The sequence below is a fragment of the Rhinichthys klamathensis genome, unplaced genomic scaffold (assembly GCF_029890125.1).
Source record: "Rhinichthys klamathensis goyatoka isolate OS25496 unplaced genomic scaffold, OSU_Roscu_1.1 h1tg000725l_1, whole genome shotgun sequence".
NCBI lineage: Eukaryota > Metazoa > Chordata > Actinopteri > Cypriniformes > Leuciscidae > Rhinichthys > Rhinichthys klamathensis.
This window is the reverse complement of record NW_026607139.1, coordinates 95,977-118,971: the sequence shown is the minus strand read 5'-3', so window position 1 is coordinate 118,971 and position 22,995 is coordinate 95,977. Positions and strand designations below refer to the sequence as shown.

The 22,995-nt window shown below is 40.3% G+C and overlaps 4 protein-coding genes across 9 annotated transcripts in view; 2 read left to right on the top strand and 2 right to left on the bottom strand.

Annotated features, from left to right (window-relative positions):
• Positions 1 to 203: 203 nt before the first annotated feature.
• On the bottom strand, positions 204 to 2,966 carry txnl4b (thioredoxin-like 4B). Of its 2 annotated transcripts, none has more exons than XM_056242400.1 (3): positions 2,743 to 2,966; positions 1,545 to 1,696; positions 204 to 489 (listed from the first exon to the last, which is right to left on the bottom strand). In XM_056242400.1, exons 1-3 carry the CDS (start codon positions 2,872 to 2,874, stop codon positions 324 to 326), a joined length of 450 nt encoding a protein of 149 aa, XP_056098375.1. In that variant the 5' UTR covers positions 2,875 to 2,966; the 3' UTR covers positions 204 to 323. The 2 variants fall into 2 exon arrangements, with proteins under 2 accessions (XP_056098375.1, XP_056098376.1); XM_056242401.1 differs by having other exon boundaries at positions 1,545 to 1,713; positions 2,743 to 2,870.
• A 204-nt stretch (positions 2,967 to 3,170) lies between these two features.
• Positions 3,171 to 6,309, top strand: trmt10c (tRNA methyltransferase 10C, mitochondrial RNase P subunit). The gene is made up of 2 exons (XM_056242398.1): positions 3,171 to 3,282; positions 5,051 to 6,309. Exons 1-2 carry the CDS (start codon positions 3,280 to 3,282, stop codon positions 6,242 to 6,244), a joined length of 1,197 nt encoding a protein of 398 aa, XP_056098373.1. The 5' UTR covers positions 3,171 to 3,279; the 3' UTR covers positions 6,245 to 6,309.
• Positions 6,310 to 7,907: 1,598 nt separating this feature from the next.
• blzf1 (basic leucine zipper nuclear factor 1) lies at positions 7,908 to 17,733 on the bottom strand. 5 transcript variants are annotated; one of them, XM_056242394.1, is made up of 8 exons: positions 17,649 to 17,733; positions 16,494 to 16,540; positions 13,474 to 13,901; positions 11,901 to 12,100; positions 11,516 to 11,644; positions 8,496 to 8,745; positions 8,187 to 8,412; positions 7,908 to 7,994 (listed from the first exon to the last, which is right to left on the bottom strand). In XM_056242394.1, the coding sequence occupies exons 2-7, from the start codon at positions 16,516 to 16,518 to the stop codon at positions 8,227 to 8,229; spliced, it is 1,218 nt and encodes a 405-aa protein (XP_056098369.1). In that variant the 5' UTR covers positions 16,519 to 16,540; positions 17,649 to 17,733; the 3' UTR covers positions 7,908 to 7,994; positions 8,187 to 8,226. The 5 variants fall into 5 exon arrangements, with proteins under 5 accessions (XP_056098369.1, XP_056098367.1, XP_056098370.1 ...); XM_056242392.1 differs by lacking the exon at positions 7,908 to 7,994 and having other exon boundaries at positions 8,102 to 8,412; XM_056242395.1 differs by lacking the exon at positions 7,908 to 7,994 and having other exon boundaries at positions 8,102 to 8,412; positions 13,474 to 13,847.
• ercc5 (excision repair cross-complementation group 5) overlaps positions 17,685 to 22,995 on the top strand; it is a 29,372-nt gene continuing 24,061 nt past the window's right edge. Inside the window, exons 1-4 of the mRNA XM_056242402.1 lie at positions 17,685 to 17,781; positions 18,447 to 18,539; positions 18,978 to 19,153; positions 19,983 to 20,098. Coding sequence (XP_056098377.1) covers positions 18,452 to 18,539; positions 18,978 to 19,153; positions 19,983 to 20,098 — 380 coding nt within the window. The 5' untranslated portion in view covers positions 17,685 to 17,781; positions 18,447 to 18,451. The remainder of the gene's footprint in view (positions 17,782 to 18,446; positions 18,540 to 18,977; positions 19,154 to 19,982; positions 20,099 to 22,995) is intronic.

Below are 22,995 nucleotides of genomic sequence, written 5' to 3'. Positions count from 1 at the left end.
ATACCGTACACACATTTACAAAAGAAGGGACAGAAAACTCTCGGACTAAATCTAAAATATCTTAAACTGTGTTCTGAAGATGAACGGAGGTCTGACGGGCTTGGGTCGACAGGAGGGAGAGTCATTAATGACATAATTTTTGGGTGAACTAACCCTTTAAATAGTGTCAAATCACCTTCAAATTGTCATGAAACGTCCACAGGTCAGTGTGAAATCAATAAGCTTTATTTAAAAAACATACAAAAATGTCAGAGCACAGAATAAATACTCCAGATCGTCATTTCCCTGGGAACTCTACTTGAAACGCCGCGCTGGACCCGTCGCTAGATGTCGTGGTACAGCAGGTCATATTTGGGAACGTTCCTCGGGTCTATCGGGCTCCGGACGATCAGCTTCCCTCTCATGGCGCCTCGATAGATCACTTCGATCAGATCCATGAAGTCCTGTTTGGTTTTGAAGCTTCCCACGAACTTGGTGTGATCTGGAGATCTGAAGGAGTGGACACATTAATAACTCGACTCAAGTATCAAGGAAGACGCGGATGTATGAAGATATTTCACTCAAACACTTTGCTAACAGTTTAGCAAGTTGCTAACATATTTTAACACCTTGTTAACATGATTTAACACGTTGAAGGCATGTTTCTAACGTGAGTTAGCACATAGCTAGCATGATTTTACATGTTCCAAACATGATTTAGCACATTGTTAACATGTTTTTGGCAAATTGTTAAAATGATTTAACACGTTTCTAACGTGAGTTAGCACACAGCTAGCATGATTTTACATGTTCCGAACATGATTTAGCTGTTGTAACCATGATTTAATACATTGCTAGCATTTTTCTAACATTATTTAGCGCATTGCTTAAATGTTTTAACATGTTGCTAACATGTTTCAACAATTTAGTATGTTGCTAACATGTTTTAGCACATTGCTAACATGTTTCTAGCATGATTTTACATATGTTAACATGATTTAGTGTTTTTTACCATAATGTTTCTAGAATGATTTAGCACATTGCTAACATGTTTTTGTATGTTACTAGTATGTTTCTAACATGATGAAACATTGCTAGCATGATTAACAAATAGTAAAAGTTTTAACATGATTATGTTGCTAGCATGTTTCTAGCATGGTTAAACATGTTGCTAACATGATTGAGTATCTTGGTAGCATGTTTTAGCACATTGAAGTTTTATGTTCTAGCATGATTTAGTGTGTTGCTAACGTGTTATGAGCTTGTTTTAACACATTGTTAGCATTTTTAACATGTTGCTCGCATGATTTAATATGTTGCTAGCATGATTTGGTATGTTTTAGCATGATTTGGTATGTGGCTGGTTTCCCACATGTTTTAGCACATTGTTAGCATGTTTTGACGTTTGAAAGCTCCGCTCGTCTTGTTGCCAAACTCTTTGGAAACATCAGTCTCAGCAGAACTTAAATGTAGTTTGTCAGCGTAACTTCTCAGTTTAACCACATTTCCTGTTTGTGCAGAAGCACTTCCTGTTGTGGGATCTGATATTAGCGTGCGCTGCTCACCCGTAGTCCACCTTCATGTGCTGCCCGTTGAAGAAGAACACCGTCGAGGGGATGAAGCTGATGTCGAAGTATCGGGTGTAAAGCGGCGCCGTCTCCACGTCCACCAGATACACACTCGCCATGTTACTCAGATCATGAGCCGTCTTCGACAGCTGTCAATCAAACACAGCTGTCAATCAAACACAGCTGAGTTTACTGTTGCTGATCAAGAGGATTGACTCTTCCTTAAATTTAAAAATCAAACATTGGCGTATTAAAGTGCACACAAACTATATATGCATACATAAAATATATAAATGTGCTTATGCAAATTAAGCATTTAAAAGCTGTTAAATATGCAAAAATGCTGATATAAATAGGTGATTAACTATATATTAGTGCCATCAAATCGATTAATCGCATCTAATTTAAAAGCTTGTAAATATAAGTGTTAGTGTGTGTGTGTGTGTGTGTGAGAGAGTAAGTGTGTGTGTGTGAGTGAGAGAGAGTGTGTGTGTGTGTGTTTGAGAGAGTAAGTGTGTGTGTGTGTGTGTGTGTGTGTGTGTGTGAGAGAGAGTAAGTGTGTGTGTGTCTGTGTTTGAGAGAGTAAGTGTGTGTGTGTGTGTGTGTGTGAGTGAGAGAGTAAGTGTGCGTGTGAGAATGTGTGTGTGTTTGAGAGAGTAAGTGTGTGTGTGTGTGTGTGTGTGTGTGTGTGAGAGAGAGTGTGTGTGTGTGTGTGAGAGAGTGTGTCTGTGTGAATGTGCACGTGTTAGTGTGTGTGTGTGTGAGAGAGAGAGTAAGTGTGTGTGTGTGTGAGAAAGAGAGAAAGTGTGTGTGTGTGTGTGTGTGTGTGAGAAAGAGAGAAAGTGTGTGTGTGTGAGAGAGAGAGAGAAAGTGTGTGTGTGTGTGAGAGAGAGAGAAAGTGTGTGTGTGTGTGTGTGTGTGTGTGTGTGTGTGTGTGTAAGTACATTATATATTTACAAACTCTTATGTTATATGCGATTTCACAATATACTAATTTAGCATACAACTATTATATATACACCTATCATATGCAAATATAAAATGTCATATAGACCCTAAAATACATATAATGAGTGACTTTCAAAAAATGCAAATTGAGCATAAATCTATTATTTATGCACGTACTCAAATAAAAAAGGTAAACGAATATCATATATCAAGTAACTGAACAGTAAAGCAAATATCACGAACTCACGATCTCGTCGAGCTGCAAACACACGGAGTCTTCATCTCTGCCGAAGCGAAGCACTAACACCTTCTCGGCCACCGTCTTAATGGCGTCGTCGATCTCTTTTTTACATGACAGTTTGGGAAGGAAAAAGCTCATGACGCTTTAACTGAATTCGCTAAGAATTACGAACTAAATTATCAGATTATAACTCACTATCTGCAGTCTGTGTGGCGGATGTTTACTAGTGTGTGGTGTACCATTACAAACGAGCCGAGTAGAAACGCCGTCAATAGTTCCTACACTGTTTGCAGATCTCAACATAAATGTGTTATACTTGTAGTGATATTACTTATTTTACTATTCATGAATAAAATGCACATCTGGGCATATAAGCGTGTTTTAAAATATCTAATTATTACAGACAGCTAGTTTACTAACTAAGCGAAAGCAGGTTTCCGCACGGTCATCTTTTACTGTTGCACACCGGCATGCACGTTTGCAGCGTGTGTCCTTTTGAGGGCTCGGCAGTGACTTCTGAGTGAACATACAGAGATACAGCTGATGGTATATTGATTTTAAATTTGTGATCAATGTGTGTGAATGTTATTATAGATATGGAGGAGACCGGGGCTAGTTGTCACAATATCGCCGGTTCTTCACTGTTTTGGACTGAATTTAATTTCAAGCGAATTGTCTTGGAATGTTTGTGTGTGAATTCTACCCAAAAACAAAACTTTTGTGCGATGCCTGTGACATTTTTGCTGTTTCCTAGTTGTTTGTTGTTGACATTTTGCTGTTTAAATGTTTCTGATAAGTCTTTATTATAAAAATTTTTGCACCTTCGCATGTGTGACAACACGCTTATTTAACTAACGAACGAACGTGCAGTTTTTAAACGTTTTTCTTGGTTATTCGAACGTTCAGGAAACATTGTATCATTCTTCAAACATGGGAATGTTACTTTTGAATGTTCTGAAACCAGTGGTAACATTTAAAAAATGAAGATTTACTCTTCCTCGAGCCATCCTGGTGTTTATATGAGTTTCTTCTTTCATCTGAACACAATTAAAAATATCCCATTATCCTGGCTCTTCCCAGCTTTATAATGGGAGTGAATGGTGCCACTCAATATCCATATTTACAACTTTATAAATTGTAATCACTGGCTCCCGGTAACAGTCGTTCTGGCGGAAGAGTGACCTTTGACCCGACCCATGACCTCTGACCCGACGCATGATGTAGGAGTAGCGTAAGCTCAGGTGAAAGTCGACGCCTCTAACGATCCAGACAAACTCAAGCTCCTCCCACTTTTTTTTTTTTTTAAATCCTCCTTTTAGACTCTAATTCGTGACCGGTGTTTTGTTTTGCTCGATCCTCTGTGCTTCCGTGTTCGTCAATACGTCATGCGTCGGGTCAGTGTCATGCGCGCGCTACACGGTTTTGAACATAACATACATACATATTCACGTAGCCTTTCGAAAACGAAACCTATAATATATAAAAATATATATTAACGATGAAATACGGGACAAAACATGATTTTTTCATAATAAGTCGGGACACTAAAATTAGAGTTGAAATACGGGACTGTCCCGGGAAAAACGGGACGTCTGGTCACCCTAGTTAGAGGTCATGCGTGGGGTCAGAGGTCACTCGTCATGCATGGGGTCAGAGGTCACTCGTCATGCGTCGGGTCAGAGGTCACTCGTCATGCGTCGAGTCAGAGGTTACTTGTCATGAGTGGGGTCAGAGGTCACTCGTCATGTCTCGGGTCAGAGGTCATGCTTCGGGTCAGAGGTTACTTGTCATGCGTGGGGTCAGAGGTCACTCGTCATGCATGGGGTCAGAGGTCACTCGTCATGCGTCGAGTCAGAGGTTACTTGTCATGAGTGGGGTCAGAGGTCACTCGTCATGTCTCGGGTCAGAGGTCATTCGTCGGGTCAGAGGTCATGCTTCGGGTCAGAGGTTACTTGTCATGCGTGGGGTCAGAGGTCACTTGTCATGCGTCAGGTCAGAGGTCATGCGTGGGGTCAGAGGTCACTCTTCCGCCGGAACTCGACTCGTGTACGGCCGTTACCGGAACCCAGTGATTATAGTTTATAAAGTTATAAATATGGATATGTTCCTCGGCTTCAGAAGGCCTGTATTAACCCCTGCAGGCGTATGGATTATTGTTATGATGATGATGAGCTTTTTAGGGCTTCAAAATCTCCTCCTCCATTCACTCCCATTATAAAGCTGGGAAGAGCCAGGATAATGTGAATTATGGGATAATTTCTGGCTGAATGAACCCTTCATCACATTTCCTCAGTCTCAGTGTGTGTTTCCTCAGGTGTTCGACGTGATGTTCCTGCGCTCGTGTTCGCTAGCGGCGAGACGGATCTGCTCTCGCGCTCCGGTTCAGGCGCTCCTCAGATCCATCAGCACGTCTCAGACCACCGGGAGAGATGAAGAGGAGGAGAAACTGGACCTGGACGTGTGGAAGGCCGTGATGAAGACTCAAGCTCTGCCTGAGAACCAGAGCGACCCGAGTCCGTCGCCGCTGGACTGCCACCGCGAGCTGGTGGAGATGTGGCACCAGGCCGGGAAGCTCGTTCCCAAGAGCATCACGGACGAGCAGCTCCAAGATCTCGCGGTGCTAACCACCAAATCCGCTAAGAAGAAGTTCCTCAAGTTCCTCGCCATCAAAGAAGCGCACAAGATCTCGAAGAAAGAGAAGCGTGAGAACAAGCCGAGACCTGAGAGGAACACCGACGGAGAAGAGCGGGAACTGAAGAACACGTTTCTCATGAAGTTCTGGAGCGGTTCTATGGATCGGTTGCAGAACTGGCGCGTGGCGCAGGCTATGCGTTTTGGGCAGCCGCTAGTCTACGATATGAGCTACGAGCGACACATGACGCGGCGCGAGATGGAGAACGCCGTGTCTCAGCTGATGGAGACCGAAGGCTTCAACCGGCGGTCTTCAGACCCGTTTCACTTGCACTTCTGCGGGCTGACGCCGGGCGGCGCCTATCACCGCGAGCTCCTCAAGCGCTACGGCGCGGAAACATGGGAGCGGATGCTAATCACGGACACCGCGAGCCAACCCGCGGACCTTTTTCCCCGCGAGGATCTGGTGTATCTCACCGCGGACTCGCACACCGTTCTCCGCGAGTTCGACCACAGGAAGGTTTACGTCGTCGGCGCCATCGTGGACCGATCCATCCAGTCCGGCGTTTCGCTAGCTAATGCTAAACGCCTCCAGCTAGCCACCGCGCGCCTCCCGCTGGATGAGCATCTGGACTGGGACTCTGGAGCCAAGAACCTGACCCTGGATCAGATGATGCGCATATTGAGCACCGTGAAGGACACGGGGAGCTGGAAGGCGGCGCTGGAGTTCGTGCCCAAGCGCAAACACTGCGGATTTCACCCGACGAGGACTGGAAAGACTCAATCCGTGCGAACTGAATCTGCGGCTCCGACAAACAAAACCGACGGACACAAAAGAGGACGAGAGAGAAAGACGTGGTGGGAGGAGGACGGTTAATACTGGAACACTGTACCTTAATTGATGCTTATTTTGTGTCAATAAAATTATTTCAGATGCTTATTTCATACGGCTGATAAAACTGCTCATATTTCACACCACAAAAGACAATAGCAAATCATATTCTGCATAAAGACAATAATTCACTCCAAAAAAGACAAAAATAGATTAAAGACAATAAAGCATGTTTTTCTGAGCATTAATTTTTTGGGGGGGATTTTGACATTTTTCAGGACAAATCAATTATTAATTTATCCAATTTGTTCTTATGAATTCATTTCTAATTATTAATTTCTTATTGTAATTTGAGTAATTTCTTATTTTGAATCTAATTATTCAATGCTTATGAATAATTTAATTTTTAATTATTAATTTCCTTCTTATTCTAATTTCTGAATGTCTAATTATTATTCCTTATTCTAATTATTTATCTTATTAATTTGTTCTTATTAATTAATTTCTAATTATTACATTTTATTCCAAGTTCTCATTTTTAATAAAATCATGAATTTCTTATTATGCATTTATTATTTCTCTATTTTCTGATGAATTAATAAATCTCTAATTAATCCTTATTATAATTTCTTATTTATCTAATTATTAATTTCTTATTAATTTTCTAATTATTTCCAATTGTAATATCTTATTTTTAAGCTAATTATAAAAATCTTACTGAATTTCTAATTATAATTTGGTATTCTAATTTCTTATGAATTATTCAATTCTTTCCAATTATTAATTTCTAAATTTCTTATCTTTAATCTAATTAATTATTTATCAAATTATTAATTACTTCCTATTACATATTTTCTAATTAATTTATTGTTCTAATTTATCTCATTATTAAATTATTGCAATTAATGAATTTCTTATGAATTTGAATTATTAATTTCTAATGAATTAATTATTTGTGAAAGAATCACTCACCAATTAAATTAAACAGAAAACAGTCTCATAATGCAGTGATGAAAATCATCCTATCTGGACACAATTATTTTACACATTTTCAATCATTAACAATTTCACACTGACAGAAACACTGATAATCTTTCCTCTGCTTTCATATCAAAGAATCATTGCTTTAAAAATAAGAGTTTTTACTCGTATGATAAAAGAAACAAGTTTCATTCCAAATGATTTATTTTGATAAAGATGATAGAGAAAATATCACTAAAATGCTTTATTAAAAACAAAGATTTTATTCACTTTGGTCCAGGAAAACACGAGTATCTGGATCCATATTGATGAAGTATGAAACCATGTCACGCATTATATTCCAGAAACACTGCATTACACAAACACACCTCAAACTAAAGACATGAAAACACACAAAATCTTGCACTTTTTATATTTTAAAATCAGCAGCCACATCTTCAGTGTGTGTGTGTGTGTGTGTGTTCACTTTCACTGCGTTCTGCTAAACATCTTCTGAGTGAAGAAATACCATCATACAGGAGTGAAAGAACATGAGGCCGAATAAACCTCGACAGCTCCATCTCTGACCTCACACATGTTGTGGGTTCGAGGGGTTTGTCTTTGGCACCTGAAGCGCTAGCATTAGCACTAGCGTCTGACGGCTACAGCACAGTGAGCTTGCGTCAAGTCCGAGGTCAATCTGATGTTGTGTGTGTGTGAGATCGAGGGGTTTGTCTTTGGCTAGCGCTAGCATCTGACGGCTACAGCACAGTGAGCTTGCGTCAGGTCAGAGGTCAATCTGATGTTGTGTGTGTGAGATCGAGGGGTTTGTCTTTGGCTAGCGCTAGCATCTGACGGCTACAGCACAGTGAGCTTGCGTCAGGTCAGAGGTCAATCTGATGTTGTGTGTGTGAGATCGAGGGGTTTGTCCTTGGCTAGCGCTAGCATCTGACGTCTACAGCACAGTGAGCTTGCGTCAAGTCCGAGGTCAATCTGATGTTGTGTGTGTGATCAAGGGGTTTGTCTTCGGCACCTGAAGCACTAGCATTAGTGCTAGCGTCTGACGGCTAAAGCACGGTTAGCTCCCCGCGGCAGCGCTCGCAGCAGTTGAAGGTGATGTTCTCGTAGCGCGTGTACGGGTGGAAGCGGCCAATGCTCTTCTTGCTGGGCAGGAAGTGGGAATGATGCGGGTCAGTCGGTGATGCGTCCACTTCCTGTTCAGAACAGGAAATGGGGTCGAGACTCCGCAGCACCTGGACAACAATCAATGAGGAAAACGTTTAAACCAACAACCAGAAGCTTCTGCAATCTGCTATTATGTGAGAAAGCACCGTACCTTCTCGGCCATCTTCTCGGCCGGCGTGTTGCAGAGCTCTGAGGTCTGGCACTGGTTCTGGTTCTGGTTCTGGTTCCGGCTCTTCTTCGGGCCGCCGCTGCCGCCCATGTTCCCCAGCAGGTGGGAGTTAATGGCGTCCGCAAGCTTGTGATTGGCTGAGGCCAGTTCTCCGGTGCTGAGCGGCTGCGCGCTGGGATAGTAGGTTTGCTGTCGACCCCACTGTAGTGACACCAGCAACTGCTCCAGAGACCTGTCAATCACACTCACACTGTCAATCACACTCGCACTGTCAATCACACTCGCTCGCTGTCAATCACACTCGCTCGCTGTCAATCACACTCTCACACTGTCAATCACACTCGCTCGCTGTCAATCACACTCGCTCGCTGTCAATCACACTCTCACGCTGTCAATCACACTCGCTCGCTGTCAATCACACTCGCTCGCTGTCAATCACACTCGCTCGCTGTCAATCACACTCTCACTGTCAATCACACTCTCTCGCTGTCAATCACACTCTCTCGCTGTCAATCACACTCACTCGCTGTCAACACACTCACTCGCTGTCAATCACACTCACTCGCTGTCAACACACTCACTCGCTGTCAATCACACTCTCGCTGTCAATCACACTCTCTCGCTGTCAATCACACTCACTCGCTGTCAATCACACTCACTCGCTGTCAACACACTCACTCGCTGTCAAACACACTCACTCGCTGTCAATCACACTCACTCGCTGTCAATCACACTCACTCGGTGTCAATCACACTCACTCGCTGTCAATCACACTCACTCGGTGTCAATCACACTCACTCGCTGTCAATCACACTCTCTCGCTGTCAATCACACTCACTCGCTGTCAACACACTCACTCGCTGTCAATCACACTCACTCGCTGTCAATCACACTCACTCGCTGTCAATCACACTCACTCGCTGTCAATCACACTCACTCGCTGTCAATCACACTCGCTGCCAATCACACTCTCTCGCTGTCAATCACACTCACTCGCTGTCAACACACTCAATCGCTGTCAACACACTCACTCGCTGTCAACACACTCACTCGCTGTCAACACACTCACTCGCTGTCAACACACTCACTCGCTGTCAATCACACTCACTCGCTGTCAATCACACTCACTCGCTGTCAACACACTCACTCGCTGTCAATCACACTCACTCGCTGTCAATCACACTCGCTGCCAATCACACTCGCTCGCTGTCAATCACACTCGCTCGCTGTCAACACACTCACTCGCTGTCAACACACTCACTCGCTGTCAACACACTCACTCGCTGTCAATCACACTCACTCGCTGTCAATCACACTCACTCGCTGTCAATCACACTCACTCGCTGTCAATCACACTCACTCGCTGTCAATCACACTCGCTGCCAATCACACTCACTCGCTGTCAATCACACTCACTCGCTGTCAACACACTCACTCGCTGTCAACACACTCACTCGCTGTCAACACACTCACTCGCTGTCAATCACACTCACTCGCTGTCAATCACACTCACTCACTGTCAATCACACTCACTCACTGTCAATCACACTCACTCACTGTCAATCACACTCACTCACTGTCAATCACACTCACTCACTGTCAATCACACTCACTCACTGTCAATCACACTCTCACACTGTCAATCACACTCTCACACTGTCAATCACACTCTCACACTGTCAATCACACTCGCACTGTCAATCACACTCGCACTGTCAATCACACTCACTCACACCGTCAATCACACTCACACCGTCAATCACACTCACACCGTCAATCACACTCACACCGTCAATCACACTCACACCGTCAATCACACTCACACCGTCAATCACACTCACACCGTCAATCACACTCACACCGTCAATCACACTCACACCGTCAATCACTCACTCACACCGTCAATCACTCACTCACACCGTCAATCACACTAGCACCGTCAATCACACTCACACCGTCACTCACTCACTGTCAATCACACTCTCTCACTGTCAATCACACTCACTCACTGTCAATCACAGTCACTCACACTGTCACTCACTCACTCACTCACTCACTCACTCACTCACTCACTCACACTGTCAATCACACTCACTAATTGTCAGTCACTCACTGTCAATCACACTCACTCACTGTCAATCACACTCACTCATTGTCAGTCACTCACTGTCAATCACACTCACTCGTCAGTCAATCACACTCACTCGTCAGTCAATCACACTGTCAATCACACTCACACTGTCAATCACACTCACACTCACACTGTCAATCACACTCACACTGTCAATCACACTCACACTGTCAATCACACTCACACTGTCAATCACACTCACACTGTCAATCACACTCACACTGTCAATCACACTCACACTGTCAATCACACTCACACTCACACTGTCAATCACACTCACACTGTCAATCACACTCACACTGTCAATCACACTCACACTGTCAATCACACTCACACTGTCAATGTCAATCACACTGTCAATCACACTCACACTGTCAATCACACTCACACTGTCAATCACACTCACACTGTCAATCACACTCACACTCACACTGTCAATCACACTCACACTGTCAATCACACTCACACTGTCAATCACACTCACACTCACACTGTCAATCACACTCACACTCACACTGTCAATCACACTCACACTGTCAATCACACTCACACTGTCAATCACACTCACACTGTCAATCACACTCACACTCACACTGTCAATCACACTCACACTGTCAATCACACTCACACTGTCAATCACACTCACACTGTCAATCACACTCACACTGTCAATCACACTCACTGTCAATCACACTCACTGTCAATCACACTCACACTGTCAATCACACTCACACTGTCAATCACACTCACTGTCAATCACACTCACTGTCAATCACACTCACTGTCAATCACACTCATTGTCAATCATTCAGCTGCTCCAGCGACCTGTCAATCACTGTCACTGGCAATAACAGCCTGAGTGAAGGTGTACCTGTGTGTATGCAGCATGTCTCTGGAGAACTCGTCTCGTTCTCGCAGCAGATCCTGAATGGCACACTGAGCGTCTCTGGTCTGGCGCTGAAGAGCTGCTCTGGCATTGGTCAGTTCCTCTGCCATCACACTACAGGAACACACACACACACTCCTGTTGCTGATCTGTGCTGCGACCCTCGTTCGGCTCACGATTTATTAAGCAGACACCGTTTAGTTTTTAATTTTATTGTCTGTTCTCTACCTGAACTAAATTATTTTATATAAATAAATAAAAAATGTTTTAATCCACGGTGGGCAAGTGATGTAACCTGAAGGTGTTGCTTCTGAACACCGCTAACACTGACTATCGTAGCAAGCCTAGTTAGCATCATGCCGTTTCTCACCGGCTAGCGAGGAACTTGCTCCTCCAGACGTCGCACTGAATGCTCATGCGCTCGAGCTGCTCGGCCGTGTGTGTGTGGCTTCGTCCCAGCGCCTCGTTCTCCAGGATCAAGTGGTTCTTCTCCCGCGAGAGTCGCTCAAAGTGATACTGAAGGTCATCGCCCACCGACGCCACCAGCAGCTTCTTCAGCTCTCGGTTCACCTGAGGACACGCGCACGAGAAACTCAGCTCTGATCACAGCATGTTAACTACACGTTACTATATATTCACATGATTTACACTGGAATAATATTTCACTGTTTTTACTGTATTTTTGATCAAATAAACGCAGCTTTTCTGAGCAGAAGAGACTCTTTCTGTGCAATATTTTGAAAACTTCTCAACATTAGTGTAGTTCATGTCACACAGGATCACTGAAGCAAACTAAAATATAATATACTATATAAAAGCTACAACACAAAGGCTATAAAACTATATTAAGCTTCAATAAAATGCTCAACAACAAAAAAATTACATTAAAAATAATGCTAAATAAATGCTAATTTTTAAATTACATTTAAAATATTTAAAACTTTATTAAATTTGCTAAATGCTAAAAACAATTAAAATACTAAAAAACACCAATTATTTATTTGTGATAGAATAACTAAATATAATGCTAAAAACAAAAGATATATTAAAAATAATTAAAACTAAAAACTATATTGAAAAATTTAAAATGCTAAAAACAAATTTAATTATTTAAAAGATAATTAAAACTAAAATGTGAAACCAAATATTATTTAATTATAATAAAGATAATTATAAATTAATATTAAACAGCAATTATTTAATTGTTAAAATAATTGAAATATAATGCTAAAAACAAAAAATATGTATATATATTAATAATTAAAATGGTAAAAACAAAAATATTTAATTATATAAATGATAATTAAAAATAAAATAACAAAATATTATTTAACTATTATATAGATAATTTTAAATTAATTAAATTATAGAGCAATTATTTAATTGTTAAAATAATTGAAATGTAATGCTAAAACCAAAAATATTTAATTATATAAAGATAATTAAAACTAAAATGTAAAAAAAACTCAATATTATTCACTTATATTAAAGATAATTATAACAATTAAATTAAACACAAATTTTGAAATTATAATAAAATAATGCTAAATACAAAGTTAATTAAAAAATTTTAAAAAATGTAAATGCTAAAAACAAAATATTGAATTACATAAAAATTCATTAAAACCTGATTAAACACCAATTATTTATTTTTTAAATAATGAAAATAAAATGCTAAAAAGAAAAAAAATTATATTAGAAATTAAAAAAATGTAAATGCTAAAAACAAAAATATTTAAATATATAAAAGATAATTAAAAATTAATTAAATTAAACACCAATTATTTAATTGTTAAAATAATTAATGTAATGCTAAAAACAAAAAAATATACATTATATTAAAAAATTAAAATGACATAAACAAAAATATGTAATTATACAAAAGATAATTAAAAGTAAAATCTGAAACCAAATATCCAGCAGTGATATTCGGCGAGCTTGACCTCGGTCTGGACCCGCAGCTGGTTGGAGAGACCCTCTTTATCCTGCAGGAGCCGGCGCTCCGAGTTCTGCAGCTTCTCCAGGAGGATCCTGTAGTCCAGCGGCTCCGGCTCCGGCTCGTCCCCGTGATGATGAGGGGACCCGCGGTCCTCAGCGTAGGGCCCGGCTCGAGCGCAGCGGCTGATGGCGGCCCGGGGGACCACGATCCTCACACACTCCAGCTCCACACACACGTCCCGGCTCACCTTGCCCAGGTGCAGGACCCCCGGAGGCGCCGGAGATCTGGGACTGGGCTTCGGGGACGCCAGCTTCGGGAGCGGGGCCTCCGGGGGCCTGTGCATCTCCATGCCGTCGCCGGGGCCGCGCACACACACATCTGAGACATCATGCGTATGAGATTCATTGGTTTTATTTAATGCCATGTCAGCATCTCAGGGTATTTAAATGGCAAAAATTTAATTACAAAAACACAAAGATCATATAAATACAATAAAACCAAGCAAACAAACAACAAGTCATATTATACCTTTTTTATTTTTTATTAACATATGATAAAAAAAATCCAAAACCTTTTCAGGCATAATCTTACTAAATAAGTCCTCAAGTGAAATAATAACTTCATAGAAGAGCATTCTACTTTATATTATATATATTATACCCAGGACAATCCAATAAAATATGTGTGTGTGTGTGTGTGTGTGTGAGGCTCGGCTGATGTTACATTATCACCAGGGTTTGGTGTGTGTGTGTGTGAGGCTCGGCTGATGTTACATTATCACCAGGGTTTGGTGTGTGTGTGTGTGTGTGAGGCTCGGCTGATGTTACATTATCACCAGGGTTTGGTGTGTGTGTGTGTGTGTGAGGCTCGGCTGATGTTACATTATCACCAGGGTTTGGTGTGTGTGTGTGTGTGTGTGTGTGGCTCGGCTGATGTTACATTATCACCAGGGTTTGGTGTGTGTGTGTGTGTGTGTGAGGCTCGGCTGATGTTACATTATCACCAGGGTTTGGTGTGTGTGTGTGTGTGTGAGGCTCGGCTGATGTTACATTATCACCAGGGTTTGGTGTGTGTGTGTGTGTGAGGCTCGGCTGATGTTACATTTTCACCAGGGTTTGGTGTGTGTGTGTGTGTGTGTGTGTGTGGCTCGGCTGATGTTACATTATCACCAGGGTTTGGTGTGTGTGTGTGTGTGTGTGTGTGTGAGGCTCGGCTGATGTTACATTATCACCAGGGTTTGGTGTGTGTGTGTGTGTGTGTGTGTGTGTGTGTGTGAGGCTCGGCTGATGTTACATTATCACCAGGGTTTGGTGTGTGTGTGTGTGTGAGGCTCGGCTGATGTTACATTATCACCAGGGTTTGGTGTGTGTGTGTGTGTGTGTGTGTGTGAGGCTCGGCTGATGTTACATTATCACCAGGGTTTGGTGTGTGTGTGTGTGTGTGTGTGTGTGTGTGTGTGTGTGTGTGTGAGGCTCGGCTGATGTTACATTATCACCAGGGTTTGGTGTGTGTGTGTGTGTGTGTGTGTGTGTGTGTGTGAGGCTCGGCTGATGTTACATTATCACCAGGGTTTGGTGTGTGTGTGTGTGTGTGTGTGTGTGTGTGTGTGTGTGTGTGTGGCTCGGCTGATGTTACATTATCACCAGGGTTTGGTGTGTGTGTGTGTGAGGCTCGGCTGATGTTACATTATCACCAGGGTTTGGTGTGTGTGTGTGTGTGTGTGTGTGAGGCTCGGCTGATGTTACATTATCACCAGGGTTTGGTGTGTGTGTGTGTGTGTGTGTGTGTGTGTGTGTGTGTGTGTGTGTGTGTGTGTGGCTCGGCTGATGTTACATTATCACCAGGGTTTGGTGTGTGTGTGTGTGTGTGAGGCTCGGCTGATGTTACATTATCACCAGGGTTTGGTGTGTGTGTGTGTGAGGCTCGGCTGATGTTACATTATCACCAGGGTTTGGTGTGTGTGTGTGTGTGTGAGGCTCGGCTGATGTTACATTATCACCAGGGTTTGGTGTGTGTGTGTGTGTGTGTGTGTGTGTGTGTGTGTGTGTGTGTGTGTGTGTGTGTGTGTGTGTGTGTGTGTGTGTGGCTCGGCTGATGTTACATTATCACCAGGGTTTGGTGTGTGTGTGTGTGTGTGAGGCTCGGCTGATGTTACATTATCACCAGGGTTTGGTGTGTGTGTGTGTGAGGCTCGGCTGATGTTACATTATCACCAGGGTTTGGTGTGTGTGTGTGTGTGTGAGGCTCGGCTGATGTTACATTATCACCAGGGTTTGGTGTGTGTGTGTGTGTGTGTGTGTGTGTGTGGCTCGGCTGATGTTACATTATCACCAGGGTTTGGTGTGTGTGTGTGTGAGGCTCGGCTGATGTTACATTATCACCAGGGTTTGGTGTGTGTGTGTGTGTGTGTGTGAGGCTCGGCTGATGTTACATTATCACCAGGGTTTGGTGTGTGTGTGTGTGTGTGTGTGTGTGTGTGTGTGTGTGTGTGTGTGTGTGTGAGGCTCGGCTGATGTTACATTATCACCAGGGTTTGGTGTGTGTGTGTGTGTGTGAGGCTCGGCTGATGTTACATTATCACCAGGGTTTGGTGTGTGTGTGTGTGAGGCTCGGCTGATGTTACATTATCACCAGGGTTTGGTGTGTGTGTGTGTGTGTGTGTGTGTGTGTGTGAGGCTCGGCTGATGTTACATTATCACCAGGGTTTGGCGTGTGTGTGTGTGAGGCTCGGCGGATGTTACATTATCACCAGGGTTTGGTGTGTGTGTGTGTGTGTGTGTGAGGCTCGGCGGATGTTACATGTAAGCAATAAGGTACGAGAGGCTAGTGCTGTATTGTGAATAAGTCACTTTACGTCATCATAAGTCTTATTGCTTTTATAAAACCATTGACACACAATACAAATATTAAAGCCAAAAATATGTATCTATGCTTTTTTTTAATGAAGTAAAATCACCAAAAGCCTTCCTGAAACATTGTTATCACACACTTACTCAATAATTCACTCACACACAGTAAACTCACCTTTGATGATCACTGACGCAGACATGACTGTCCTTCACGAGATCTGCCTGAAAACATATGCACATCTTATTCAAATATTATATTTTTTCATTAAAATGGTATGTTGCAATATTCTAGATGACTCCTGCACAGAAACGTTACAAACATTTAAACAAATGTTTTTTAAATTACTTTAATTTTAAATTAATTGAAATCTTAATACAATTTTTTTTCTTCTTCAAATTTTAAACAAAAACTTACTTTATTCACATTTTATGATGCAAGTCCAGATGACAAAAATAAACAGTATAATAAACAGACTTTATTTTTATATTTATAATATAACATCAAATAATATTTTAATTAACAAATTTATTTTTATTTGAAACAAAAAATTATATTTTTTATGGATATCTTATGATGCAAGTCTACATGACTACTAGACAGAAAAATAGCATCTTAATAAATACAACAACAAAAAAAACATAGTAATATTTAAAATTAATACTTAATTAAAATGCTATACAATCCAACTTAACATGATTGTGTTGAAAATTATTAAAATATAATGCTAAAAACATTTTGAAAATTTATAGAAATATTCATTTTTGATTAAACCTAATACATAAAAATGTATATTAATTAAATAGATTCTAGGATGCAAAAACATGAACACATTGAGGATGTTATTGTTCACTGGTGTAACTCAGCCTTTGTGTGTTTAAATCTAGATGTGACTGTAACAAATCAGACCAGAAGAATCGAACAAGCATCAGTTAGTCGAAATTAATCGAGTAAAGCCGGTTTACTGTCTTGATCTGATCAAACCGGATTAATTCAGCATTATTACATTATCGATGAAAGATGTTTACATTAATCAACTCTACACAACTAGCAAACTTACCAGCGAAGTCAATCAGTTTCCCCAAAACATGAACACGTGCTGATAATAAACACAGTCTCGAGCTTCGCGGCGAGTTTATCTCACAGACTGTAAAAGGTTTATCTCTGTTTGTTTGTTTGGCTAGTTCGCGAGACAGCTAGCCGTCGCTTCGAGACTACTGAACCGATGACGTCATGTAAATGCGCGAATCTCATAAATCACGAATTCGTTAATGACCGTAGTAAGTGATCGTTATTTATGTTTCATAATTCATAATCAATCTTGCCACGTACCTCACAGAGTCGTGTTTAAACCAGATCCATGTTACAACCGGAAGCAGCTGATCGAGGCCGAACGGAAGTGCTCAGTACGTGTTTCCGGCGACTCGACCGGGAACGGATGTTATGATTGTGAAGCTGTGAGCAGGTCTGTGTGTGATTTTTATAAAATATCATAATTTAAACATTTGTTCTTTAGCCTGTGAATGATAAGCGAGTCCATTAGAAACAGAAAAACGCATTAAGTAGTATTTTGAAATAACGATTCATTTTAATCACAAATAATAGATTTATTATCACTATCTTCTTCTTTTTGTATATTTCTCCTGCAGGAGCGTTTGAGTAAAAAGTCCAAATTCTGAAAAAATAAATCATAATTAATCATACGAAGTCATGATTATGAGATAAAAATGTTGAGGTAAAAATGATTGTGTACTAGGTCATTTAATTATGACATTAAAAAGTCGAAACTTACTATGTTTTTTGACTTTATCTCACAATTATGACTTTTTAATCTCGTAATTTAATTTTTTTCTCTCAAAATGATTTCCTTTTAATCTAATAATTTTGAATCTAAAACGTTTTCCTCATAATTTAAATTGATGTCATAATTGTATTTTCTTGATCTGATCAAACCTGATTAATTCAGGAGAATTATAATTTGCCAAAGCATGTTTTCTTATGCAACAAGCATGGCTTTTCTGCTTCACTTTGTGAAAGATGATGATGATGAGGACGATGAGGATGATGAGGGTGATGATGATGAGGATGACAATAATGAGGATGATGATGATGTTTTGCTGCTGTTGTCAGGTGTGATGGGAGTTCATGGACTGTGGAAGCTCTTGGAAAGCACCGGAAAACCCATCAATCCGGAAACACTGGAGGGGAAGATCTTGGCTGTCGGTATCCTTTACTGCAGGAGTCATTAAAAGTAGCATTTCCAATTGTGGAAACCACTTGAAACATGGTTGTGTTGAGCTATTTCAGTTACTTTTGTTTGAGTTTTAATTGCAAACAGCTGAAAGTCTGTACATGTTGCCAATAATAATAATTTAGCTTACAACTGTATATATATATACACACACACACATACATTCCCATACATCAAGGGCCTCATTAGCTGCACCAGGTGTGCTTGAGCTAGAACACATGAAATATCTGAACTGACTAGGTTTGTTGAGTGTCACGTTTGACTGCATGTTAGAAATATGGCTTACATATAATATAAGTATGTATATAATACATACATTCCCCCAAATCCCCATTACTGTAATGCAATGCTGACTTTAATGAAAGCTCGGGATGATTAGTCCGCTTGGATCCATGACTCTCGCGTGACAGACATCAGTATCTGGCTGAATCAGGCGGTGAAAGGCGTGCGGGATCGAGACGGGAATGCGGTTCTCAACGCTCATCTCCTCACGCTCTTCCATCGGCTCTGCAAGCTGCTATTCTTCCGCATCAGACCCGTGTTCGTGTACGATGGAGACGCGCCGCTGCTCAAGAAACAGACGCTGGTGAGCTTTACATCATGAACGTCGAGATGCTTTTCCTCGCGCTTTGTAACACATCTTTCCCTCGCGGCTCAAAATGACCCGAAGCCCTAAAATTATACTTAATTCTTTTTTTTTTGTCCAGAAGCTTATTTTATTTCAAGATTTTTTCTATTTTTTAATAAATTTTATTTTGTTATTTTTTATTTTATTTGCCTTTAAATTACTAGATTTGATCAATAAATAATAAATAAATAGTAATTTAAGCACATTCTTCACATTCTTTCAACTTGAATTCAAAATAACTCACAATTTCATGCATAACCCTTTTAATTCAGCTCTAAATATCTTACACTGGGAGTGTTTGACCTCTTGTGGAATATAATAATAACACATGATATTTCATGCCTCTAGATGGGCTTATAGCTCTATATGGAGCAGAGGAGCTGTTCCGCTGGGTCCTAAAGCCAGTTTCTCTTCAGTGTGCGCTCACACACACATGTACACATTATACAGTCTTTATTGGTAACGTTTTTGCATTTATAGTTTGAATTTTGAGCATTTTTAGGTTTGTCTATGTGTACTGAAGCATTCCTCGCATTCCATTCATTCCTATGGGGGTCAGATTGACCCGAGAGGGAAGGGTGTAACTTTTTTTAATTTAAACCACAAAACTCTTCGAATCCATTACATTTTTTCTGTGTATTCTTGCTTCAAGTGCGACAAAAGTCCTGGGGTCTTGGACCCCTCCGATGAACACTCATCGGAGTGTTAATAACTGAAGTTATTTCCGGGTCAAAACGACCCGAGGGAAGGATGACGGTAGGAATAATGACATTCTGAACATGTTCAGGCGATCCGGAGACAACGGAGGGAAGAAATGAGCCGCGAGTCCAGACAGACCAACGAAAAACTCCTTCAGACGTTCCTGAAGAGACAGGCCATCAAAGCAGCTCTAGGGGATCGAAGGTACGAGCCTTAAAGCGATAGTTCACCCGAAAATTAAATTTAGCCCATGATTTACTTGCCCTCAAGTCGTCCTAGGTGTGTATGACATTCTTCTTCAGATGAATACAATCAGAGTTATATTAAAAAATGTCCTGGCTATTCCAAGCTTTATAATGGCAGTGAATGGCCGTTTCTGTTTTGAAGTCCATAAAAGTGCATCTATCCATCATAAAAGTGCGTCTATCCATCATAAAAGTGCATCTATCCATCATAAAAGTTAATCTATCCATCATAAAAGTGCATCTATCCATGATAAAAGTGCATCTATCTATCATAAAAGTGCATCTATTCATCATAAAAGTGCATCTATCCATGATAAAAGTGCATCTATCCATCATAAAAGTGCATCTATCCATGATAAAAGTGCATCTATCCATGATAAAAGTGCATCTATCCGTCATAAAAGTGCATCTATCCATGATAAAAGTGCATCTATCCATGATAAAAGTGCATCTATCCGTCATAAAAGTGCATCTATCCATCATAAAAGTGCATCTATCCATGATAAAAGTGCATCTATCCATGATAAAAGTGCATCTATCCATGATAAAAGTGCATCTATCCATGATAAAAGTGCATCTATCCATGATAAAAGTGCATCTATCCATCATAAAAGTGCATCTATCCATCATAAAAGTGCATCTATCCATCATAAAAGTGCATCTATCCATGATAAAAGTGCATCTATCCATGATAAAAGTGCATCTATCCATCATAAAAGTGCATCTATCCATGATAAAAGTGCATCTATCCATGATAAAAGTGCATCTATCCATGATAAAAGTGCATCTATCCATCATAAAAGTGCATCTATCCATGATAAAAGTGCATCTATCCATCATAAAAGTGCATCTATCCATGATAAAAGTGCATCTATCCATGATAAAAGTGCATCTATCCATGATAAAAGTGCATCTATCCATGATAAAAGTGCATCTATCCATCATAAAAGTGCATCTATCCATGATAAAAGTGCATCTATCCATGATAAAAGTGCATCTATCCATGATAAAAGTGCATCTATCCATGATAAAAGTGCATCTATCCATGATAAAAGTGCATCTATCCATGATAAAAGTGCATCTATCCATGATAAAAGTGCATCTATCCATGATAAAAGTGCATCTATCCATGATAAAAGTGCATCTATCCGTCATAAAAGTGCATCTATCCGTCATAAAAGTGCATCTATCCATCATAAAAGTGCATCTATCCATGATAAAAGTGCATCTATCCATCATAAAAGTGCACCTATCCATGATAAAAGTGCATCTATCCATGATAAAAGTGCATCTATCCATCATAAAAGTGCATCTATCCATGATAAAAGTGCATCTATCCATCATAAAAGTGCATCTATCCATGATAAAAGTGCATCTATCCATGATAAAATTGCATCTATCCATCATAAAAGTGCATCTATCCATGATAAAAGTGCATCTATCCATCATAAAAGTGCATCTATCCATGATAAAAGTGCATCTATCCATCATAAAAGTGCACCTATCCATGATAAAAGTGCATCTATCCATGATAAAAGTGCATCTATCCATCATAAAAGTGCATCTATCCATGATAAAAGTGCATCTATCCATGATAAAAGTGCATCTATCCGTCATAAAAGTGCATCTATCCATGATAAAAGTGCATCTATCCATCATAAAAGTGCATCTATCCATCATAAAAGTGCATCTATCCGTCATAAAAGTGCATCTATCCATCATAAAAGTGCATCTATCCATGATAAAAGTGCATCTATCCATCATAAAAGTGCATCTATCCGTCATAAAAGTGCATCTATCCGTCATAAAAATGCATCTATCCATCATAAAAGTGCATCTATCCATGATAAAAGTGCATCTATCCATGATAAAAGTGCATCTATCCGTCATAAAAGTGCATCTATCCATGATAAAAGTGCATCTATCCATCATAAAAGTGCATCTATCCATCATAAAAGTGCATCTATCCGTCATAAAAGTGCATCTATCCATCATAAAAGTGCATCTATCCATGATAAAAGTGCATCTATCCATCATAAAAGTGCATCTATCCGTCATAAAAGTGCATCTATCCATCATAAAAATGCATCTATCCATGATAAAAGTGCATCTATCCATGATAAAAGTGCATCTATCCATCATAAAAGTGCATCTATCCGTCATAAAAGTGCATCTATCCATCATAAAAGTGCATCTATCCATGATAAAAGTGCATCTATCCATCATAAAAGTGCATCTATCCGTCATAAAAGTGCATCTATCCGTCATAAAAGTGCATCTATCCATCATAAAAGTGCATCTATCCATGATAAAAGTGCATCTATCCATGATAAAAGTGCATCTATCCGTCATAAAAGTGCATCTATCCATGATAAAAGTGCATCTATCCATCATAAAAGTGCATCTATCCATCATAAAAGTGCATCTATCCGTCATAAAAGTGCATCTATCCATCATAAAAGTGCATCTATCCATGATAAAAGTGCATCTATCCATCATAAAAGTGCATCTATCCGTCATAAAAGTGCATCTATCCATCATAAAAATGCATCTATCCATGATAAAAGTGCATCTATCCATGATAAAAGTGCATCTATCCATGATAAAAGTGCATCTATCCATCATAAAAGTGCATCTATCCATGATAAAAGTGCATCTATCCATCATAAAAGTGCACCTATCCATGATAAAAGTGCATCTATCCATGATAAAAGTGCCTCTATCCGTCATAAAAGTGCATCTATCCGTCATAAAAGTGCATCTATCCATCATAAAAGTGCATCTATCCATGATAAAAGTGCATCTATCCATGATAAAAGTGCATCTATCCATCATAAAAGTGCATCTATCCATGAT

What these genes read in the sequence shown, in the direction of transcription:
- txnl4b (XM_056242400.1), bottom strand. Translation starts at nt 2,874, where the DNA reads ATGAGCTTTTTCCTTCCCAAACTGTCATGTAAAAAAGAGATCGACGAC. An exon ending in GTTTGCAGCTCGACGAGATC is followed by an intron (nt 1,697 to 2,742) that starts GTGAGTTCGTGA and finishes TTTGATTGACAG; the next exon opens with CTGTCGAAGACGGCTCATGA. An exon ending in CACATGAAGGTGGACTACGG is followed by an intron (nt 490 to 1,544) that starts GTGAGCAGCGCA and finishes CCACTCCTTCAG; the next exon opens with ATCTCCAGATCACACCAAGT.
- blzf1 (XM_056242394.1), bottom strand. Translation starts at nt 16,518, where the DNA reads ATGTCTGCGTCAGTGATCATCAAAG. An exon ending in GACATGCTGCATACACACAG is followed by an intron (nt 8,746 to 11,515) that starts GTACACCTTCAC and finishes TGTGATTGACAG; the next exon opens with GTCTCTGGAGCAGTTGCTGG. An exon ending in CCGAGAAGATGGCCGAGAAG is followed by an intron (nt 8,413 to 8,495) that starts GTACGGTGCTTT and finishes ATTGTTGTCCAG; the next exon opens with GTGCTGCGGAGTCTCGACCC.